Source organism: Rousettus aegyptiacus, unplaced genomic scaffold, assembly GCF_014176215.1.
Source record: "Rousettus aegyptiacus isolate mRouAeg1 unplaced genomic scaffold, mRouAeg1.p scaffold_m13_p_4, whole genome shotgun sequence".
NCBI classification, from domain to species: domain Eukaryota; kingdom Metazoa; phylum Chordata; class Mammalia; order Chiroptera; family Pteropodidae; genus Rousettus; species Rousettus aegyptiacus.
The window spans coordinates 99,247,384-99,272,169 of NW_023416307.1; the positions used below are offsets into that span (position 1 = coordinate 99,247,384).

The 24,786-nt window shown below is 36.2% G+C and overlaps 1 protein-coding gene across 1 annotated transcript in view; it reads left to right on the forward strand.

Moving 5' to 3' along the window:
* Positions 1 to 534: 534 nt before the first annotated feature.
* The window catches only part of LOC107509182 (RING1 and YY1 binding protein), a 70,144-nt gene continuing 45,892 nt past the window's right edge, over positions 535 to 24,786 (forward strand). Inside the window, exons 1-2 of the mRNA XM_016141506.2 lie at positions 535 to 710; positions 1,461 to 1,586. Of these exons, the coding sequence (XP_015996992.1) occupies positions 679 to 710; positions 1,461 to 1,586 (158 nt within the window). The 5' untranslated portion in view covers positions 535 to 678. The remainder of the gene's footprint in view (positions 711 to 1,460; positions 1,587 to 24,786) is intronic.

Sequence of the window (24,786 nt, forward strand, 5' to 3'; positions counted from 1 at the left end):
TGGCAGAGGTGCAGAAGGGCCCGGGGAACCCAGGCCAAAGAGGCCCTACTGGCTCCTGTGGCACTGCAAGCCTCGAGAGGTTGCTACGGGCGCAGCTGTTGCAAACCTCAAGGGCGCGCGCAGACCGCGGAACTACTAACCCCAGGGGCGGCGTTGGGCCTGGGTCCCGGGGTAGCCTCACCAGGCGGCCGTGAGGGGCCCGAAGCCCATCGTCGGCTCCCGGGAATGGGCCACGTGCGCCCCGCCGGGCTCGCACGCTCCGCTGCGCCTGGCCGCGGGGCCACCGGCAGGCACGCGCGCCCCCAGCGTGCACACACTCCAGGGCACGCACATCGACGGCCCGGCCCACGTCCGCCACGCCACGCCCTCCCCCGCGCCACCCCCCCCGCGGCGCAGGCCACCGCCTTCCCATTGGCCGTACTGCGCGTGACGCGCGGCGCCCGGCCCCGCCTCTCGTCAGTCACTCGGCGGAGGCGGCGCTGGCGGGGACTAGTCTCGTCCGGAGACTGGCAGCGGCGGCGGCGGCGTCGGCGGCGGCCGGAGCTCGAGCCCCAGCGGCTGAGGGCGGGCGGGCGCGGGGGAGGGAGGGGGGGTCGGTCCGGGACGACTCCCCGGACGGCGTTTCTCCTCCGAGCGGCGCCGGTTTTGGTTTTGGGGGGGCGGGGGTACAGCCCATCCATGACCATGGGCGACAAGAAGAGCCCGACCAGGTACCTGCTCAGAGCTGAGGGGGCGGAAGGGGAGGGAGGGCTGGAGGCGGGCGGGGGCCGGCGACGACTAGGCCCCGGAGCCACCCGGGCGGGGGGAGGCGCAGCTAAGATGGAGATCCGGGGGCGGGGGTAGGCGGCGGCGGTGGCGGCGGCGATGGCGGGGGCGGCGGGAGGCGGTGTCGCTCCCGCTGGGGGCCGGCGGCCGTGCGCGCCGCAGCCATGGCGGCTCCTCCTCAGCCTCCCTCCGCCGCCGCCACTCCTCCCAGACAAAGGGAGATTTAACCAGGTGGGGAGGGAGGGAGGGAGGGCGCGAGCATGGGAGGGGAGAGGGAAAGAACCGGCCCACTCCCCGCTGCCGGCCTCGGGCTGCCCCTGCGCGCCCGCTCCAGATCCGGCCCGCCGCTCCCTTGTCCCCCCCAACCCCCCCTCGCCCCAGCCCCACGCTCAAGTCCACAAGTCCGCCCGCTTCCTGCGCTCGCCGCGGCCCTTCCCAGGGCGCCGCCGCCGCCGCTTGCTGTGCGAGGCTACACGGCCCGGGCCCAGAGGCTGTAGGGTGCCGAGGGGAACGCGCTGGCCCCTCTCCTGGCCCCTCTTCTAGTCCCCGAAAAGGTGTGGGTGGGTGGTCGCCGGAGCGAAGTTTCCAGCGCTGGATTCCTGCGAAATTACGACAGCTCACTAGCGCCTGTGATTTGCTGTTTCCCCCTTTCTCCTGCTCTTTCTCTCTCTTCTCCCCTTTCCCTCACTCCGAAGGCCAAAAAGACAAGCGAAACCTGCTGCAGACGAAGGCTTTTGGGATTGTAGTGTCTGCACCTTCAGAAACAGCGCCGAAGCCTTTAAATGCAGCATCTGCGATGTGAGGAAAGGCACCTCCACCAGGTACTTTAAGATCTGTGTTACCTTTTGTTAAAGGACTTTTTTTTCAAAGGGGAATGAGTATTGAGCTATACTTTTTGTCCTCTTTCCAACTTGTTGATTACAGCTTTTTCTGCATTTGTGAGGTGGGTGATGCTGTGGTTTTGGGTTTATTTCGTGTTGGATGCAAAGTCTCATCTTCAATAAATGATTTATGGGAAGGAATTTTCCCAGGTTTTCGTCTTATTTCAAACAGACACTGGAATTATAGTTTAACACTTGTCTCTATTGGCTCACTGGTAATGGCTCACAAAGAGAGGAAACAACTTTTGCTCTGGATTGTCGGACATGAGACCTTTTATTTTTGCCGTGGGCAGAATGTTTTTAATTTGCCTGTCTTGAATTATTTTCCTCTTTATGGGAAATTCAGTATTGGTTGTACAGTAACATTGGTTGTGCTTTTCCTGTCTTGAGCTCCAAATGTCTGTTATTTTCTTGCACTTGAAAATAAATGTTGGGGTTTTATAAAGAGTGCGTTTTTTTGGAAGGCTGACCTGTCAGTTTGCCCCCCCCCCCCATAAGCTTATGCAGAGCAGTGATGGAGGACGATTTTGCAAAACGGTGACATGAGTACTGTGACTTACTGAAGTTTGCATTTCAAGCTTTATTATAATGAAAAGAATGTGGAAAGAATTTATTTTCATTTTGGTAAAGGCAGTAGATTGCATCTGGCATCAAAACGAGTTGCATGCCAGATTTAACATTTAACTATTACTAGAATAAAATGTCAAAGCTGATTTTGTAGTTTTCCAGTCATCTTTGACTTCTATCTTGAATTTGTTTTGGTGATGTTACAGTTTAAAGTTAAACTGTTTTTGATGTTATTTAAGGGACAGTCTTTGGGGTATGTACGTGAAAGACAAAATGAGTAAATTCCTAGTGGATCCTTGAAGACTTAGCTTTGCCAAAAGTCCTTTTATCAGATACTTGTTTTTGAATTGACATTCCATTGGCTGTAGTAGTACTTCATAGTTTTAACTGGATATTGTTCTTTGAGTAAGTGAATATGTCTAGTTAGGATTTCATTGCTTTATTTATACCTGGGATTAAATAGGATATTGGGCAACCTAAAGAATATAACTCTCAGATGAATGGGTCCAATAGTGGAACAGTTCTGTGAATTCCACTACTTCTTTGAGTAATGAGACCTTTGAATAAAAATAAGAAGTGAAGCTATTTCAGCATAATTTTAAAAGTAAATTTATGTCAATTTTTTGTTATCGATTTATTTAGTTAAGATTAAAAAACACACGGAGCCTAAAGATGTTTTGCTTTCTAAAACAGGGAATTCCATCAAATGGCACGGAGGTTTAGAAATGTGTGTTATTTAAAGCAGTACCGATCGTATTTTGTTTATGAGTAATTTTTTTTTTTTGCATGTAGAATCCCTCAGAGGCCAACTCTCTTTATTGTGGTTTTGCTTTGAGTGTTACCGTAGATGATGTTCAAGTAAATGACTAGGAAAGTCCTAAGAACTTGAGAACTTTACTGGTGAAGAGAAACTTAACACCAGATTCAAAAGTTTACATCTGATGTATTGCTGGGAATAGTTATCACACTTAATGAAATGCATTTCAGTTTCTATGGGCATTAAAAATCTGACTCATCAATAAACATTATAATGCTTAAAGTTTTTGTCACAGATGACTGAAATTCAGTTTTTTAAATAAACATAGTTATTAATATTTTAAAATGTTATCATTGTTAAAGTCTATGAAAATATTTTACAAGTCTGTTCAGGAACAGGATACTCACCTATCTTTAAAGATTTTCAGTAATTTTTTGATGTCTGTTGAGTAGGCTTTGAACACAGATTTCAGAGATCTAAGGACTTAAACTCTTACTAACTCATGATAATAGCCTAAATTGGTTTCATTTTGGTTATTGTCAATATTTTGGTGTTTTAAAATCTATTATAGAAGTTGTCATTAATTGAAAGACAAATGACATTTTGTCTTTCTTATTCTATGAATTGGCTTCATGTGGAAAGGTGAATTCATAGGTTTTCATCCTGTCCTATCCAGAGTATTGGTTAATTTGTGATCCCAGTTACTGCTGTTTTTTTTGCTGGGTCTTTTTCTTGTAATTTTTTTGGTGTCTCAAAGGTTTAACATTTTTCTTCCTTTCATACTTTTAATCAAATAGATAATTATGCATAATTGAAGGCAGCAGAAAACTTGTTGAGTTTTGGATGCTGGAAATAGGCAAAAATTTATATTAGAATAATTTTTAAATAATAGAAGAGTGTTTCTAACTTGTTGACTTGGTGTAGAAATTTGGTTTTATTGTTCTGAGCTGATGTTTGGTATTATAACAGCATGGCTGGTTAGTCACCCAGTGGTCATTTTGGGGTTAGTTCATCATTCTGGTCATTATTGTTGCCATTTGCCAGTCAACCAAGGAAGTCAGCTTTGAATTAGTGGTAGTCCAGTAAAATACAACTGTATTTATCCTGAAGATAGAATTGATAATCCTTAAGTTGATAGGAAAATATTCCTATTTATCTAAAGAACATTTATTAAATTCCCAGGATGTGAAAGATACTACTTAAGACATTAAAGAATGGAAGGAGGGTGTTAAAAGTTCGTAAGACATGTATTGGAATAACTATACTCTAAGTTATAGTGGCCCTAAGAGAGGTATAAAGAGCTGTGGGAGGTCGGAGCAGTCTGGCTTGGGGGATCAATTAGGAATCTTCCTCCCTCTGTTTATTCTAGACAAGGTGAATTGATTTCTACAAAATCACCTGCCAACTCTTCACTGTTATTGCCATGTGTACCAGATATATTTAATTCTGCAGGTGGAATCATGAAAGTGATTCAGAAAGTCTTTATTCTTTTTGGAGCAGCATAATGCAGAATGAAAGGAAGGTCAGATGCAACTATCACTGTAAACCAGTTTAGAACATTTCTATCACATGTGATTTCCTCATGCCTGTTTTGTGATATACTTTTAAGCCTTTAACACTAGAGCATGGAGGAGTCACTGGCAGCTGTAAAGGTTGCCTTTCCACCTGTGGTGCTGACGGTGCTATAAGTCTTTCAAGGTAAAAAAAGTAAAGAGTGTGTATGCAAGGTTGTGATGGGTGGAGAAGAAACACTATCCCTTCCTAGTATATCTCAGCCCACTTTGCCAGTTTCATGAAAGCGGATACTAGCTTTTAAAAGAAAAGGAAAAAAAAAAACCCTACAAATTTGTAAATTTATCTAACCATTGTTAAGGTGAAGTTCTTGAGTGTTGGGCACAGTACTTTTATATTTGATGATATATTTTACTTTTGTTATACTCAATTGAAAAAGTGGAAATTTTTTGCTTTGGATAATTACCATAGATTTAGAATTTTATAGTCTTCAATTCCAGATTTTATCATAGTGTTGAGTTGAAATCAGGTTTTGTTTAATTCCTGTTTATTTGAATACTGTTCCTCTGAAAGGGGTACTGCTTTTAGAGATGTTACCAAAACAAGTGAGGAATTTACTTTAGATGTGTAATAAGGTTGTGTAGCTTAAATAAAAAACTCGATACTTAAGATTATTGAATTGAAAGTTGGTACTCATTCTGTGTGTAAATTGTTTTCCTTGTTCCCTGATTCTTTGTGGTTGTAAATTCAGATACCTTGACAATTCAAAATCTCCTCAGTAGTCATGAAGTACTTTAGAAGTTTTAGGGGAAACCACATAATTAATGATAATATCAAAGTTTTGATCTTTGCTGATAGCTTTGAAAGTGCATCATCCCCTAATACTTACAGATAGGAAAACTCCAGGAAGCAAAGGGAGCAGGTAGATACCTACCTAACCCGGATCAGAGCCAGACCTGTTCCCCACGGTCCTGGGTCATCTACTACTGTGGTTTTGCTTCTTAGGTCACATTATTTTTATTGTAGTGTTTGTTTTTCTTAAAAGTTTTCCATAAACTACATCGAAAAATTACCTGTCTTCCAAATCATCAAACATTATCAAACCTTTCAGTCTCAAAGCTGGTATAAAAACTGGATCAGTCACTCTTACCCAGAAACAGGTGATTATTTTGTGTTTGCTATTACATTGGACTTACTGATTTATTGGTACTGACTTGATCTTGTATACTGGGTGACTGTAAAGTAAATTACCTGAGTAGTTGTGGTTATTTGACAAGTTTTTATTGAGCATAAAGCCATCTGGGCTCTGGGTGTACAGTGCTAAAAAGACAGACAAGGTGCTTTTTTCCCTCACAAATTAAAATGTTATAGAGAGGAAGAGAAAATAAACAAGTAAACAGAAAAATAAGATACTATCAGCAAGTAATACTAAGGATTTAGAGCAGGATAAGGAACTTTAGAGTGAGAACTGGATGGAGTGACTGCTTATAGACTATAGAGATAACACATTTGCGTTTTCAGGAAACACTAATACTGCTTTTTTTTTTTTTTTTGGAACAAGGCGATAGTTATTTTTGTATGTTTACCTGTGCCATGTAGCTCATTTGGGGACAGTTTAGAGTTGGAGCCTTTGCACAGGCTACTCAACTTTTCTTATTTGCTTGTCGTAGACTAAAAGCCAGGCCAGTTAATTTGTAAGTATGTCCTGTTAGTTGCTAGGGTTGGAGCTTCTGGATGGAGTCACTTATGTATTATTTATTCACGTGGCATACATTTATTATGTGCTTCCTTAGATGCTAAAGAGATTTTAAGCTTGATAAAAACTTTCTTAAGTGGCTGTAGTTTACCAAAGTAGTTTCCTGCACTAATTCAGCTCATTGGTATTTTAAGTGATATTAGGTCTCTAAATGTCTCCTGTTCAATTTGAACTAAAACATTCTATGATCTTTTTGACTCTCATTTTCTCTTTTGCCCCATCACCAGGGCCTTTTCTCTTTGTGGTATTATCCTTTATACTCCCCATCACTGGTGCGCCCTCCCCCCCCCCCCCCGTTTATTTTTAAGTAAACGTTTTGAACTGTAGCATACATACAGAGAAGTGTACAAATAAGGCTTGATGAACTTTCACAAACTAAGCACACCTGTGTAACCAGCTCCTAGAGTAAGAAGCAGATCATTAATAGAACCCTAGAAGGCCCTTGTTTACTCTGCAGTCACTTCCTGTAAGCTGCTTTCCTGACTTCCTATACCAGGGATGATTTTTCTTGTTTCTGAACCTAATGTAAGTGGAGTCATATAATATGTACACTTTTGGGTCTGGCTTCTTTCACTCACTGTTATGTTTGTGAGGTCCATCTCAATTGTTGTGTGTGGTTCTTGTTTATTTTACCAGTGCTGTTTAATCCAGAGTATCTTAGAGCTCACCTCTTTGCCCGTAGACCCTTATACATTGTAGATAGAAGATCTCTTCTGGCCTTTTCAGTACCTTCATACTTTAACTCAGCTGTCTCCCAGCAGCATAAATCCATGCATTAGGTGGAAGAAATAAAACCTGGTGTGTGGAACTTTCTAGAGTACATAAGTGGAACAAACTTGCCTCTCATTGGTAGTATTGTTCATTAGTCATTTATATTTCAAGGCATTGGTTAAATAGAAAATTCCTGCTTTCAGGGAACCCAACAGACTTGTTGAAAAGGTAAGACCATAAAAAGATAACCAGTGGTGTAAAGCACCCAGTGATGTGAATGAACTTTATTGTAGACATGGAATGATTGAGTACATGGTAGAGAATGTGCTTTTTAGAGGGAGTAGAGACTGTCTATGGGGATACATTGGGGAAGGTCTCACTCAGTGAGGAGTTTAAGCTGTGTCTTCATCATTCTTGAATGGCGGGTTTGCTATACAGGCTGATTCAAGTTCTTAGTTCTTCACCTCCCCCTACCTTCTTATTAACTGCTTACTCTTCAGATGTTATCTACACCTGTCCACTTCTCCCATGGGCTGGTAATTCCCAAACATTTATTAACCACCTTTCACTACCTCTATTACTCATAACTGTGACTAAAAATCCAACTAGGTCTTGGACCTTTCCACTTGAACAACTTAATTATCTCTGGGTTCTCATTGTCTTTAGGATAGGATACAGTTCAAATTCCAGGCGAAAGGAGCTTCTCTTATTGCTTTAGAATTCACTGTTTCTTTCTTTAGAATTTCTGGAAGCACCCAGCCACCACCCATCTACCCTCTGTGCTCAGCGTATGTATGTATTTCATACTAAACTGTTTGGGGTTTTCCAAGCATGGACCATGATGTCTCATTTCCATACCTTCACACATCCTTTTCCTCGAGATTTTCGTCTGAAATGCTTTTCTTTCTTTTGTGGCCTGGCTGACTCCTGTTCGTACTTCTGGGTGTTTCAGAAAGCCCTTTCATCACCTGCCATTGATGCATATACCTCATTATAACAGTTGCATTGTATTTCATTGGAACACCTTTGCATCTTCGTTGAAGGTGGGACCTTTCTTTTCATTGATTTATTTTCTTGTGTCTGTTATAGTGCCTCTCACTCGACTGGGTTTCAGTAAATTATATAGAATAAAAGATTTGGTATTCACTTGGAGTTTTCTTTAAAACTTCCAGTTAAGAGTTCTAATAAACTTTCATATAAGGGTTTGCATTTTGTATGTGTAATATTGGATTAGAGAAAGTTGTCTTTATGAAATATGTCCTTAAAAGTAGTTTTCTTATTTTTCTGGTCTCAACATGTACTAGAAATTAAACACAGACATGTAGCCTTAGAAACTGTAGGCATTTCATTTAAAGTGCTTCCTGGCTTCAAGGCTTTAGGACATTTACCTAAATAACAGTAACAGGTGATTTTTAATTTTTTTTTGGTTGTCCATTTGGTGATTTAAGCAGCCAATAATCATATTGAAAAGTCTGCTTAAAAAAAGCAGAGGATCAATCATGTTGTGCAAACCCAATTTTGAGGTGCAGTAAGGATCAGGATGGGGGGTGTGCTTGTAAGCTGGCACCTAAAGATAGTTTTTAAATGGCTGTAGAACATTTTGGGTGTTAGAAATGTTATGCTGTTGATTTTGTAAGTTCTGTTGGGTCAACATACACATAACTTGGTAGTTATACCTTCTACATGGTGTGCATTACTATCTTGTTTTGTAATTTGGATTAATTATTTTTGTTGAAGTCTTGACTCATTCACTTCATTTACTCCGCTATATTTTTAGTTCCATGCAGTGATTGACACAGAGTGTAGTGTAAAAGGTGAATTCTCAGTAAACGCAATACAGGTAAACTGTATTACACAAAAATCATAAATATTTGAAATCAAGGTAAACGGTGACATTTTAATTTTTTAATAGGATTAGATATTCATCCTCTCTTTTTCTCCCTGTCAGTTTAGAATTACTTATGTAGTTTACCCTTCTGTTGGGTGCGGGGTGGGGGAGGGGGGAACTGCTGGAAGAGAGGTAAAAAAATCCATCTTAAAACTTGCTCAAAACATTTTTCTCTGTAAGGGCATTAGCAATACAATTTAAGATGAAACTTTGATAGCCTTTGAGAAGGACAAGAAATTAAGGGTTATGTATAATGCCAGTTTCATCAGTGTATTGGGTTTTAAAAAACAAAGGGCACAGTGGTTAGCCAAAGGGAGAAAACAAACCTGTTGACTGCTTTCTAAGAACAGGTCAGGTTTCATATGTAGGTTATGAGGTTTATACACTGTTCTCTTCATTCTTTAACAAAACTGAAAGTTTTTTAGTATCTTAGGTGCAGCACAAATATTCAAGATTGTAAGAAATAGGACTTCAATTCAAACTACTTTAAGTCAAAACAAAATTAAAAATGAATTTACTGGTTCACATAACCAGTAATGAGAAAAATACCATTTGAACTTAAAATCAAAAGAAGAACTGCAAGAATCAAGGCACCTGTCTCTTGCCCAATTTCTGGACCATTCTTTGTTGCCTGGAGGTTGGGATACTGTGATTGGTGAAACCTAACACATCTGCAGGATCTATTACATGAAGGAAATTGGTTCACTGAACATAGCTACCATAGTTTAGTATGATATATCATTGTTACTGGGTTAATACTCATTATTTGTTCAGTCCTAATTTTGAGCTATAATAAATTATTTGAAGGCAGGAGTTCGGTTTATCTGGTATCACCCCAGCATCTTGAAAATTTTTACCACATAGATTGAAGAAAGATTATCAGTGAAGATTGGTAAAATTTTAAAAATACCGATGTTTTGTTAGGTTAATTTTCTATTATATTTGGTCACTGTGTCCTTTAGTTATTAAGGTAATACAGAAAATTTGGGGACAAAACAAACAAAATAAACAGGTGACCCATAGTCCTGCCATCCAGAATTATTTTTATTTATTGAGCAATTTTTTTTTTTGTTTACTGGACCACAGATATTTGAGTAACTGTATAGTTTTCCAGGTGCTGTGTTTTAATATGCTAGTTTGTGGAACTTTCAAAATGATGTAGGTGGTGGTAGGTAGTTCCATGCGGAAGTGGGGAAATAAGGCAGTATGTGAGGTGAAATAAATCTGGTCTCCATTTGAAAGATGTATTCTGACCTATTTATATGGTTCATTTTGGATTTTTCTAAGAGAAATTTTTTGTGACCACTTCATGGTTTTATGGTTTTAGGATTTCTATTTGTAGAAAATAAAGCTAAAATCCAGTTTCTAATTTTTTGGATTGTTTTAATTTGGGGAAGAATGAAAATATGTCATTGAATTCTTAATATCCATAACATAATTAACTTCTCCCAAATTCTTTTTTAAAGAACAATTAAGTATAGAAGGCAACCTAGATTTAATGTTTTTATACTAAATTTGTTTAAATTGGTGGTTCTCAAACTTTAGCATGCATCAGAACCATCTGGAAGGCTTATTGAAATACATTGCTGAATTTTTTATTATGTCTGGCATACGGCCTGAGAATTTCCATTTCTTATAAGTTCTCAGGTGAAGTTGATGTTGCTGGTCTGGGGAACACACTTTGAGAATAACTGGTTTAGATAATCTTATATTCTCCTCAAGAACATCCATCCAGCCAGACTTCCTAGTGAAGCCGAAGATTTTGATGTTTCTTATGGAAAATTATGTTTTGGCATAACTTTTTTATGTTCTAAAATCAGCTATTGTCTTATAATTCTGATACTTGTATTGGATTTCAGATAGATGTATTTTAAAAACATGTTTCTTTGTAACATGTTAGACAGAACCAGGTCTTAAAAGTAAACCAACATTCTAATAAAATCTCGGCAAATAATATGAACAGGTAATCCATAAAAGAACTGCAAATTAAGTTAGGGAAGAAGAGAAGTGTATAACTTCCCCATTACTCACATAAATATAAAACAAGATAACATTTTTTGGCAAGTTAGATTTTAAAGATTGAAAACAATTTTAGTGAGGTAGGAAATAAGTATTCTTGCAAACCCTTTGTGGTGGGTGCGTTAGTTGATTTAAATTTTCCGAAGGTCATTATGATAGTTGGTATCAAATGCCTTTAAAATATTTGTACGCTTTGACCCAGTAATTTAGCTTATAGGGATTTGTGATTTACATATAGAAATTTCTGCATAAGTACAAGTGTATTAATTGGATCATTATAACAACTAAAGTGAAAATTACCTACATAGGAATCAGCATGGACTTGTAAAAAGTATGGGGTAGCCATGAATATTTTGCAAATCTTAAAAATGTTTCGAGATCTCTCATACATTGGGGATGGGAATGTAGAAAGGTACAACCACTCTGGAAAATAGTTTGGCGATTTCTTACAAAACTAAACATGTACTTAACCATATGACCTAGCAGTTGCATTTTGGGTATTTGTCCCAAAGAAAAAACTTAGATAAAAACATGAAACTTACAGGTTCACATAAAACCTGTTTGTAGCAGCTTTATTTACAATAGCCTAAAACTGGAAACAACCCAAATGTCCTTCAGTAGGTGAAGGGTACATCCACACCACAGAGTACTACTCAGGGGTAAAAATGAACAAACTATTGATACAACAACTGTTATGGAACTCAAGGGCATTCTGATTGAAAAAAGCCAATCTCCAAAGGTCACATACTGTAAGATACTATTAACATTCCTGAAAGGACAGAATTACAGAAAGAACACATTAGCGGTTGCCAGGGTTTAGGGTGTGGTGGAGGGGTGGATGTGACTATAAAGGGGGTACCGAAAAGGGAGATCTCTGGTGATGAAATCAATTTTTATCTTGATTGTGGTCCTGGTTAAGTGAATCTTACACATGCGATAAGGTGGCATAGAACTATGTACACACACATACCAATGTCATTTTCCTGGTTTTGATATTGTACTATAATCCAGTTGCAGCCATTTCAAGGAAACTGGATGAAGAATAGATGAGACCTTGTACTGTTTTTGCAACTTCTTGTGGATCTATAATTTCAAAGTAAAAAGTTAAAAATTAGAGAAATCTGTAATAAAAGAAAATGTGATAGAAAAAAAGCAAGTTACAAAATGATGACCAGTATGATCCCACTTTAATATTTCATACCATTTAATATACACACCTAGAAGTAAGGACTGATCAAAATACTAATGCTGAGTGGTTGGACAATGGATTCTTTTGTGTGTGCTTGTCTATAATTAGGATGAGTTACTTTTGTAGTTGGGAAGACCAGTTTCCATAATAGAAAAGTTTAAAAAATCTGATTGTGGAATATTGAAATTTAAATAAGTGGAGCTATATTTTCATATTAAGGGATTTTAAAGTTTTGTTTATATTGGATACACTAATTTAGTATTAAAACATCTATTAACATTGGAAAGCATTTGTACTCTAAAATGTGTTTGTAAATTCTAAATTGTTTTATGCTTTTGTATTATAAGGTAATCCTGTATGATGTTTTAAACTAGTGCTGTCCAGAATGAGTATATCTTTTGCAAACCACATAATAATTTAAGCTGTTCAGTAGCCACAGTAAGAATGTAAAGCAGGTGAAATGAATTTTAAGAATAGCATATTATTTATTCCATTATATCCAAAATGTTATCATCAACATAACTCAGTAGAAAATTGCAGTGAGATGTCTTATATTTTTTTTTCCATGCTAGGTCTTCAAAATCTGGTATGCATTTTACAATTACAGCACAACTCAATTCAGACCAGCCATATTTCACTAGCCACATGTTGGCTAGTGGCTGCCATATTGGAAAGTAGTAGTAGTAGTTGAGAGCCAGGTCTTTGGTGTCAGATCTAAGTTCTCGTAACATCAGCTTTGCCATTTACTAACCTTGTGACCTTGGGCATGTTACTAGAACTTGTGCTTTAGGTTTTCATTATGGATAATAACTTCTCCATAGGTGGGTATTATAAAGATTAAATGAGTGAGTGTGTAGTATACTAGGCACAGGATCGGGCACAGAATATATACTGTAAGCAATATATGACTATTGGTAATGTTATTGCAGTAGAGTGTGTGCTGCATGTGTGTCATTTTGAAGACATGGCTGATTCTTTTATAATAGTACTAGTGAATAAACGTATAAATAGTATATGAGATAATCTTTTTTTCAGGATTAAAGCTTGAGCCCTTTTAAATTATGACTGAATGATGGACTAATATTTGAGCAGTCATGTGCAAAATATTGCACCAGGTGCTTGGACATTTAGACGTAAGTCTTAAGATGATGTCCTCAAATAACTATATATTTGCATAGTACTTTACATTTTGCATGCCAGTTGTATGTGTATTTTCTCAAGGTAATACTCAAAGCGGTCCTGAAAGGTAGTTATTATTCCAACTTTTCACAGTAGAAGAAGCCCAGACTCAGAAAAGTGAAGTAACTTAGTGAATTTCATACTCACTTAGTAGAATAGGAAGGTGACATAATTAAATGGACAAATTAATTTGGTACCAAAGTGTTTTAAATGCATTTTTTTGATTTTTTCCCTTCCACCTTTATTATCTCAGGAGAGAGCACATCATCCTCTTCCAGGGCCATTTGAATTAGAAGAGAGTGATTATAATGTCAATTGGATAGCTTACCTTGCTCAGAATTATCTTGAGATTATTAGCCTCCTGGTTAGATCACCTGTGGTGTAAACATAAACGCAAGTCTGTATAGATTAGTGATATTTCTCTTTATAAAATTGAGTGTTTCTCATTCATTCTCTTCGTTAAATATATCCACAAAAATGGGCTGAGAACATGCAATATATGCTGACTGCCTTAAAATTAGATTCTTTGAACTGTACTGTTCATTGCTTGACTTAGTCAGAAAATCACACAGTTCTTTAAAAGAACATTATCTGCCACCATCAAAATCAGTGGTGAGAGTCCCTGAATTTGTGAATGATTGACTCCCCCAAGGCAGGGATGCAGTGGAAGGCACTTGTCTTCTAAGTAGAGTCAGCTGGAGCATGTATCATTAGGTGTTCAGTCTGTGTGTTCTAATATGATGATTCTGCTTTCACTGCTATGCATTGCTGGCTTTATTTCCAGTTTCTTTTCCAATTAAGGAAATTGAGGAAGTCACATGATATCCAGTGTACTCTGAGATAAAATGTATGATAGTAAACTGTCAGCTCATTTTGACAAGTACTTTTGCTATGCATCAGTAAAACGTACTTATAAGAGGGGAATTATATTTCGTTTCTTAGAACAGGAGTGATGATAGGGGGAGGTAGGTAGGTAGCCCATTGGTTGGTTGCCTTTTAGTTTTCTCTGCCTTTTTAGATTTTTTCCCCCCCTTTGTCTCAGCATGATTTATCTGGCAGTGCCTCTCTTCCTGTCTACCCAGTCTTTACTATAGATTTAGGACTATCAATCCTCATACAAAGAACACATCAGAATCCTAAATCTTAGTGAATCTTAGCAATACAAAATTCTGCATTGGTGTTTTTTTTCTTTATTGAAGGGCTGTTATAAGGATTGTGGAATGTAGCTATCATGATTGAATTTTGGGATGAAATTTGATTAAATGTAATCATGTTGCAAAGATTTCTGTTTTGGCAGGGGGGACCTCAACATCTAGGACTTCTTAAAAGTATCACCATATAATTTCTGTTCCTGCAATTATTTTGTGAATAAAAACTTTAAAATAACACATTGTAAGAATGTGTAACGATGTCTATGCTAGGTTTGGATTTAAAACTATGGGTTGCAATTAATATTTGAAAATTTCTGAAATTCCCAGAACTACGTGGTTTCTGTGTCTCAGTTCTAAAATAGCTGATCTATGTCAGTTTGGGCAGTTTATAATAAATAGTAAAATGACTCAAGTATCACAATGCCAAATTATCTTAAAATACGTAGAAAATAATTTGTAATATCTCACCCCTCTACCCACAAGATAAATCAGCAGCTTTGTATACCTTTCAGACTCCCTGAATAGGAAAGCTTTTTAAAACCTTTGGAATTGTAGACTTTGTGTAGCTGAAGTTTTCTTATTTAAGTTAATGTTTTTGTTTTAAAATCCTTCTTTTATGGGTAACAAATCTTGTATCTGATTCCCAGTCTAAGAAATTAAATTCATTGTAGACTGACCCAAACACCTAGATTGAGTTAATATGCTATTAAGGTTGTTTAAGATAAGGGCTTCCCCTCAGAACACCTGGTATGGAAAGTGATTTTTTTTTTTTTTTTTACACGTACAGACAGGTGTCCTATAGCCCTAGGGATATTCTTAACCTTAGTTCTTGTTATATCATTATATTTTTTGAATTCGAAGTGTGTATTACTGAAATAGTTAATACTGGTGTTATTTCCCAAGGCAAAGCTTGGTTCTAATAGAACAGGTGTGCATTGGATGTTTTTCATGCTTAGCATTTCTTGAACAACTGTTTACTTAGTAAGCTGGGTGCTTACAGTGTTACACCTACCCAGAGGAGCTTTATTATGTAACAGGAAAAACAGTGGGACACAGGTCATCAAAGGCTTCATTGATGATCCGCCTCCAACCCAATAATAATGCTTATAAGGGCCAACATTTAGTGGGTACTTAACATAGAGCAGGCACTTGTTAAGCCCATTTTCATGCATTGTTTCATTTAACCTTTAAGAGGTTATGATGTATACATAAATACATTTCCCATTTACAAATAACGAAATGAGACTTAGAGCTTACATTCCTAACCCAAGTTTATATAGCAGAGTTGCACTTGACTCAAATCTTTTCCAGCTTCACGGTATTTATTGCCTATTGTTTCTCTAGTTTTTTTCCTCTGATAATGGCATTACTGTTGGTACAGTTACCCAATATATAGACTTCAGTTTAGACATCCATTTGTACCAATCAGACAGAAAAGGAGGGTTCCCTTGCATATTTGACTTTTGCTAAGAGTAGATTTTAAAAATATTTCATCACGAGAAAAATTTGAACTGTGTATGAAGACAAATATTAACTAGACTTAACAGTAAAAAAAAAAAAATGCTTAGTAAATGACTTGGAAATACTGCCATACTAGTTTGCTTTCTCTAGTTCTTAATGTTACTCCTTGCAGTCTTTTTTTACTCTTAAGATCAGTCCCTTAATTATTTGCTTATCAAGTTTATACCTGCTTTTCTGCTCACAGATGAGATAACAGTTGATTGCAAAATGGAATTCTTCTAAAGCGGTGTCTCTCCATCTTAGGAGAATTAAGAATGCCTTCCTCTTCAATTCAATTCTGTTCTGTCCTTTCTAGCTTAAGGTTTTAGAAACAGCTATCTTGCAAAGGTTTGTAAAACAGTGACTAGAGAACAAGAGAATAGCTTTCTAGACTAAGAATGTGGTTTACGGAGGAAAGGTGGATTAACTCGGCAGGCCTATAGTATGAAGTCTATACTTTTCTTAGAAATTTTGCAGCCGAATTAGGACCAGAATGGTTGTAAATCTCTTAGTAAAGAATTTTCAAGAAGTCGGCTACCAAATTTTTTGAACTGATTAATTTAGATATTGGAATTTTATCTTCAGGAGTGAAGTTCTGGGCAACCTTTCCCTTTCAGCTGATACTCTTTTATAGATGAAGCATAAGAATTGTTTATTAGTATTTTCAGATCTCTTTGACCGAATTGAAAAAAGACATTTCTCATGAATTAGGATGTTTGGTAAAAAGAGAATTTGTTATATTTTAAATTAACCTATTAGGTATTGATGAACACTTACTGGAGCATAAACTTTGAGAATAAATAAATTCTCTCTGAAGAGAGATTAATACTGAACTACAATATTGGTTTCTAGATAGATGTTACATTTAGATGAATACAAATAGATGTTACAAAAGATGAAACTTGTAAAATCAATATCTTGTTTTAAAAAAATATTTACAAACAAATTATTTTACAAAAGTGAATAAATTTAGTACATAGCAACTGGATTGATCCCTAGATGGGGGAACTTTCAAAAAATTTAGTATTAGACTTAATCCTAATAGTTAAATCAACTAAAGGTAACTTGATAATCATTGTGATCCTCTTTTGGTTTTGAAAGGTGTACAGTGTTTTTAGAATAAATTTTATAACAATCACAGAAGATTGGTATAAGGATATTACTTTGTCTCAGTGACCAATATAATCTTTATAATGTAATTTTTAGTTTTGTTTTGCCATCACTGAAAGTTGGATGTGTTTCCAATTTAGTGATTTTATCAAGTAAATAGGACCTAATTATCTTTTCCTATTTCCTCTTTCCTTTATCCAGGCTCTATAGTTTTATATGAAACAGTGCTTTAGAAATGAGGATTTTCTTGTAACTCTTTAGTTAAACTATCTTGTTTTTCACTTTACCACATTGCCAATTACCAGAAGTTGGAGAACAACTTTTCGTTGTTCTCCAACTTCTGGTAATTGGCAATGTGGTAAAGTGAAAAACTTTTCTAACTCTAACGTAATGACAAATGTATCTTAGATATTTTTGTGTCATTTTAACTTTTCTAATCCTAGAAAATGAACCAGATTTTTTCAGCGAAAGAGGTAAGAGGTGAAACATCTATCTTTGACTTTATGGTGATTTCTGCTGCATAGTGTTTCATTTTAAACCTCTTTTACCTCTATGTAATTGAGTAAACATCTGAATTTTAGAAAGTAAGATGTAGTATGTGGTTTTGTGTTCTTTATATCCTTTAAAAAATAGACTTAGACTGATGGATTGTTCTTTAAGAGTCAGAATATTTGTACCATGCATATAAATCAGACTTTTCTACATTTCTATTCTTGGCAATGTAATTTGATCTTCAATTTAGCAAATATTTGCATTAAGTTGTGGAATACTTTTTATTGTATATGAATGAATACATTTTTAATTCTTTCCGCTGGCTGTTTACAGTTAAAAGTATTCTTATTGGCTTCTTCTGCTTTACAGCAGAAAGCAACATAAGAATGATGAATGCCTAGCACTTAGCCCCAGTTTCCAGTTGTCTGATATGATTTAGAATTTTCTCATCTAACCCTAAAATTCATTTTAATCATGAGCCTCAACCTTTTTACCACCCCCCCAAACAAACAAACAAAAACCACACAAAACACAGAACAAAACCCAAACCCTGGAATTAAGCAAAAAGGAGGCTTCTGACAAATGAAAGTTGGTTTATTTTTCTTTCTTTACCTTTTGCTTTTTACTACTCAGAATTTAAAACTAGTGAAAGAAGTCCCACCTCTCCCCTTGTCCAGCTCCATGAAAACTTTTAGATGACATGAAGTAAGAAAGAGTTAACTAGATAATTGACCTTTGAGTAAACCCAGCCTGGATGTGTTTCTTTCACCTCTTTTCTTGTTTGGATCATATACTGGTGTGAGGATAAGAAAGGAAGAGTAGGATTACTCTACTGTAGGAAATATGACAAATAGCTTAGTGACCTCAAAATTACATGAAGTTGTAAACAAGCTTGATTTATGATCTCTTCCAGTTATCAGGAAAACCACTTTATGCCTTGGTAAAACCTTACTGGTACAGGTTGTTTCTGAAGAGATGTATGTTATAATTTACAGGGTATGTTGTGTGTGTGTGTGTGTGTGTGTGTGTGTGTGTGTGTGTGTGTTCATACTAAATTTACAGCTAAAATATTAGGCTCTTGGCAATTAAAATCACTAGGAATGAAGATAGAGGATTTTGAAAATACTTAGGAGCTAGTGAGAAAATACTTTGCTCTATAAAAATATGATCTATTTGTAGTGTTTATAGAATACACCCTCAAATAGTAATAAACTAGATTTTATCCTGTTTTGAAAAGATGATAAGCAGTATAACTTAAATTTTATCCACTAATGTAAAATTTCCGTATTTTTTTTTATCTTTGTATCAATCCGTATTGTACTGCAACCAGGAGAAAAAGCACAATATCTGCTTAATTTTTTTCAAATTTATTATGGTAGAATTGGCATACAAGAAACTTCATTTTTAAAGTGTAACCTTGGAAATCACCAAAAACAAGATAATGATCTTATGTTTCACCCCTAAAAATTTTCTCTTTTCCCTGGGTAATTCTTCTGTCTCTTCTGTCCCTAGGCAACCACTGATCTTGCTTTATGTCATTATAGATTAGTTTGCATTCCCAAAGCACTGTATGAGTTCCCGTTGCTGTACATCTTTGCCAACCTTGATGTGGTTAGTCTTTTAATTTTAGACTGATAGTGTCTAATAGTATCTTATGGTTTTAATTTGTGTTTCCCTAATAACTAATTATATTGAGCATGTTTTCATGTGTTTGTCATCTATATATTTTAAGTATTATCTTTTCATATCTTTTATTCATTTTTAAATTTGGTTGTTTTATTACTGAATTATGAGAGTTCCTTATTCTGTATGTTTTCAGGCAGACTTACTAATTTTGATAAAGCCCAATTAATTATATATTTCTTTTATAGCTTTTACTTTTTTGTTATATTTTGTTATATTTGCCAAATCCAATATTACTAATATTTTTCTCACATCCTATAGTTTATCTCCTACATTTAGGTCTTTAGTCTATTTTGAGTCAATATTTGTATACAAATTTGTAAGGGTAAGATTTTATTACTTGTGGCCATGTGTTTGTTCCATCATTTATTGAAAAAGCAATTCATTCCTCTTTAAGCTGCCTTGGTATCTTTGATGAAAATAAGATATATTTGTCGCTCTGTTCCTGGACTGCTTTGTTCCATTGATCTATTTGTCTTTCTTTACATGGGTACTACCATCTTACTACAACTTTATAATGTCTAGAAATCAGGGACTCTAAGACTTCTAACTTTGTTTTCAAAGTTATTTTGGCATTCCTAAGCCCTTTGCACATCTAAATAAATTTTAGAATTAGTTTGTCAGTTTCTACAAAAAGCTTGCTGGGATTTTTATTGGAATATATTGAATCTATAGATAAACTTGTGAAAAACTGACATCTTAATAATACTGGATTCAGTATTCCAATCCTGGAACATGGTATAACTCTCTAGCAGTATTTTGTGGGTTTTGCTGTGCAAGTCTTGCGTATCTTTTGTAAAATTTATCACAAAGTGTTTTACATTTTCAATGCTGTGTAAATGTTAAACTTTTTAAAGTTTTTCGATTTCTGGTAGTTTGTAGCTAATTTATAGAAAGTTATTTTAGTATATCTTGTATACTGAGACTGCGAAACAACCTATTCTAGTAGCTTTTCTGTAGATTCTGTAGAATTTTTTTCATAGATAATCTTGTCTTTGAACTGAGGTAGCTTTTACTTTTCTAATTTGGACAGCTTTTGTTTTTTCAGTTGCTTATTATATTGGCCAACTCTTCAGTAGAAGCTGTTAGCGTGGGCATCCATGCATTGTTCCTGATTTTTAAGAGAGAAAAGCATTCTAGTCTTTTACTGTTAAATATGATATTAACTATAGTTTTTTCGTTTGTAGGGTAAGGAATTTCCTTTCTATTCTAGTTTGCTAAGAGTTTTTATTAAGGAGTAGATGTTGCACTTTGTCAATATACATTTTTCCTCCTGCATTTATTAAAATAATAATACAGTTTTTCATATTTAATGATGAATAACATTGGCTGATTTTGGGAGTCGTAAACAAAACTTGCATTCCTGGGATAAAGTCCACTTTGTCATCATGTATTCCCGTGGCAGTAATCCATATTGGGTATATTCGATAGAATTCACCAGTGAAAACATCTGGGCCTAGTTTTCTTTTTAGGTGGGTTTTAACTGCAAACTGAATTTCTTTAAAATGTATAGGAATGTTCAAATCATTTCTTTTTGAGCGAATTTGGCAGTTTGTATTTCAAGGAATGTAGAACATTGTTGATTTCATTGCAATGAAGTTGTTCATAATATTCTCATCATCCTTTTAGTATCTGTAGAGATGTCACCTCTTATTCCTCATTGGTAATTAGTGTCTTCCCCCTTTTTCCTGAGTTTTATCAGGATTTTATTGATCTCAACAAACTTTAGATTTTACTGATTTTTCTTCATTTTACTTTTTTATTATTTCATAGATTTTTGGCTTGATCTTTACTATTTACTTTCTTTTGCTTATTTTAAGTTTTACTTGTTCTAGTCCTAGTTACTGAAGGTATAAATTGAGGTCATTTATTTGAGAACGTTATTTTTTAAGTATAAGCATTTGGTGTTGTAAATTTCCCTCTCAAGTACTACTTTAGCTACAGTACATAAAATTTGATAATGTTGTGTTTTCATTTTCATTCAATTCATAATACTTTATAATTTTCACTTTAGTGTTTTTGGCTGATACGTGCCGCTTAAACAGTATACATTTTGAGAACTGTGTCTAGCCATTTCTTCATTACACAAATATTGTAGAGTATATGTACTCACACAAACCTAAGTGGTATATCTTACAACTGGAATTATATGTGCTATATTCTTATATGACTGGCATCGTAGTCGGTTTATTTATACCAGTATCACCATAAACAAAGGATGAATGTGTTGCGTTATAACATTAAGACAATTATGACAGCAATAGGCAATAGGAATTTTTCAGCTCTATTTTAATCTTATGGAATCACCATCGTATATGTATCCCAGTGTTAACTAAAATGTCGTTAATACGTGAGGATTTTCCAGATGTTCTTCTGTTTTGACATCTAACTTAATGTAATTGTCAGTTTCTCTGTTAGGTATGTAAACATTTTAGAATTAATGTTCTTCATGAACTGAGCCCTTCCTTAGTCATTATGATATGATCTTTATCCCTGGTAATTTTTTTTGCTCTGATACCTGCTTCGTCACATTAAATAGCCATTTCCACTTTCTTTTGACTAGGGTTAGCACGACATATCCTTTTCCACGTGTCTGTATTTGAAATGGGTGTCTAAGTTATAGTCCTGTATAGGCAGTATATAGTTTGGTTTTGTTTTTCTAATCAAATATCACAAGTTTTGGATTTTAATTGTGGTATTAAGACCATTTACATTTAATGTAATTATTGATAGAATTGGCTTTAAAACTACTGTCATGCTTTTTGCTTTCTATTTTTTCCCATCTATACTTTGTTCTATTTCTGTTCTTCTGCCCTCTTTTGGTTTGAGTGTTTTAAAAAACCCGTGTATGTCCTTAGTTTCTTAGCTATAAATCTGGTTGTTTCAGTTGTTGCTAGTTGTATGTATCTTTAACTTACCACAGTTTACCTTCAGATAGTATACTTTACGTGTAGCATGAGAATCACAGTAGTATACTGCCCCTTTTCTACATCTAGGCTTTGTGCTGTTGTTTCATATATTTACTTCTACATATGTTGTAACCCGTGCCCCCTCCCCCCCACAATATATTATAATATTTACTTTAGTCTATTGTCCACGTCTGTGAGTTTCTGTTTATTTGTCCTGTTCTTTTGTTGCTTTTAGGTTTATATCCCACATATGAGTGTTACAATGTTATTTTCAACTTTTTCTGTTTGGCTTATTTTGCTTAGCATGATTATCTTGAAGTCCATCCATGTTGTTGCAAATGGCAGTATTTCATTTCTTCTTATACGATATTCCATTGTATATATGTACCACAGCTTCTTTAGCCAGTCATCTGTTGTAGGGCACTTCAGTTGCTTCCATGTCCTGGCCACTGTGAATAATGCTGCTATGAACATCGGTGTGCAAATATCTTTTTGGATATGGATTGCCAAGTCTTTGGGGTAAACATCCAGTGGAAGGATTGCTGGATCATATGGTAGATCAATTCGTAGTTTTTTGAGGAACCTCCATACTGTTTTCCATAGTGGCTGTACCAGTTTGCAGTCCCACCAGCAGTGTATGAGGGTACCTTTTTTCCACATCCTCTCCAGCATTTGTTATTATTTATCCTGTTGATTACAGCTATTCTAACAGGTGTGAGATGGTGTCTCATTGTGGTTTTGATTTGCATTTTCCTAATAGCTAGCGATGTTGAACGTCTTTTCACATGTTGGTATGTCTTCTAGGGAGAAGTGTCTGTTCAGGTCCTTTGCCCATTTTTTGATTGGATTATTTCTTTTCTTGTTATTGAGTCCTATGAGTTCTTTGTATGTTTTGGATGTTAAGCCCTTATCAGAGGCGTTGCCTGCAAATATATTTTCCCATTCGGATGGTTGTCTCTTTATACCTTGTTAACAGTTTCTTTTGCTGAGCAGAAGCTTTTTAGTTTGATGTAGTCCATTCGTTTATGTTTGCTTTTACTTTTCCTTGCCTTCGAGGTCAAATTCATAAAATCTTCCTCAAGTCCAAGGTCCTTGATTTCGTTACTATGTTTTCTTCTATGCATTTTATTGTTTCAGGTCTTACAGTCAGGTTCTTAATTTTTTTCTGAGTGAATTTTGGTGTGTGGTGATAGACAACATTCTAGTTTCATTCTTTTGCAGATGGCTCTCCAGTTTTCCCAGAACCATTAATTGAAGGTATCCTTTCTCCACTGTGTGTTTTTGGCTCTTTGTTGAAAATTATTTGCCCATATAAGTATGGGTTTACATCTGGACTCTCGATTGTGTTCCACTGGTCCATTCGTTTTGCTGCCAATACCGTGCCGTTTTGATTACTGCCATTTTGTAGTATAATTTACAGTCAGGCAGAATGATGCCTCCAGTCTTGTTCTTTTTTCTCAGGATGGCTTTGGCAATTTGGGATCTTTTGTGCTTCCATAGAAATCTGATGATTTTTCATTCTATTTCTTTAAAAAATGCCGATGGGATTTTGATGGGGATTGCATGAAATCTGTATAATGCTTTAAGTGTAATAAGGTCATTTTAACTAAGTTGATTCTTCCAGTCCGAGAACACGCAATATCTTTCTATTTCTTTGTATCTTCGATTTCTTTTAGTAGAGTCTTATAGTTTTCATTATATAGGTCCTTCACATGTTTCATTAGATTTATTCATAGGTATTTTATTCTTTTTGTTGCAGTTTCCATTGTCTTCTGGATTACATTACGTCAGATGAGCAATCTACTGCCATTCTTATATTTGTTCCTCTGCAAAATGGGTCTTTTCTCTGGCTGCTTTTAAAGATTTCTTTTTATCACCGATTTGCAGCAATTTGATTATGATGGGCCTTAATGTTTTCTTCATGTGTATTATACTTGGGGTTTGTTGAGCAGCATTTTGCTTTCTATTTAAAGCTCACATCCTGCTGGAAAATAATATACAATTGTATAAAATAAGATACTGTTAAATCTGCATTTATAAAATAAGAAATTTGCCATAGAAGAGCCAGGATCTTTTGAATTGCCCTTGGGAAAATTTTTTCATTTTCCTGGGAAAAATTTTTTTATATTGGCAATTGTACCCACAAAAACTAGAATCCAGTGATGTTCAGTGACTGGCCCAAGGTCATGGAGCCAGATTAGTAGTATTAGAGCCTAGAATAGACTACTGGACTAGCCTTGTCCTCTTCTCATAAAATTATACCACTTTTGTAACAGACAATATTAGGAGGATGACTAGAGGTATTACTCTGAACTCTATGCAGTAAGACTACTGCTGTGCTCTATATTGTAGGGTTTCTTTACCTCTAAGGTTCAGAACTCTTTCAGGCACCTGTGTATTTCATAATGAAATAAAAACTGTTTCTTTTCAATTTCTAGCTCTCATTTTTCTCCATGCAAGCACTTCTTTGAAATATACTCTTTAATAATTATAAAACTATCTTAGACTTTTATTGCTTATATGTTGTCCTAGGAAACCTATGATTTGGTGTTTGACAGGTAAATTTCTTATTTGATATGAGGGACTTAAGGGTGTGAACTTGCTTTCTCTTATTATGTTTCTCTTTTCTTCCCACCTGATTTCAAATCCTGTAGTGGAAAGTATGTATGAGTATGGGTTGGTGATTCGTTTTTTAAGTTACCATCGTTTTTTAAGTA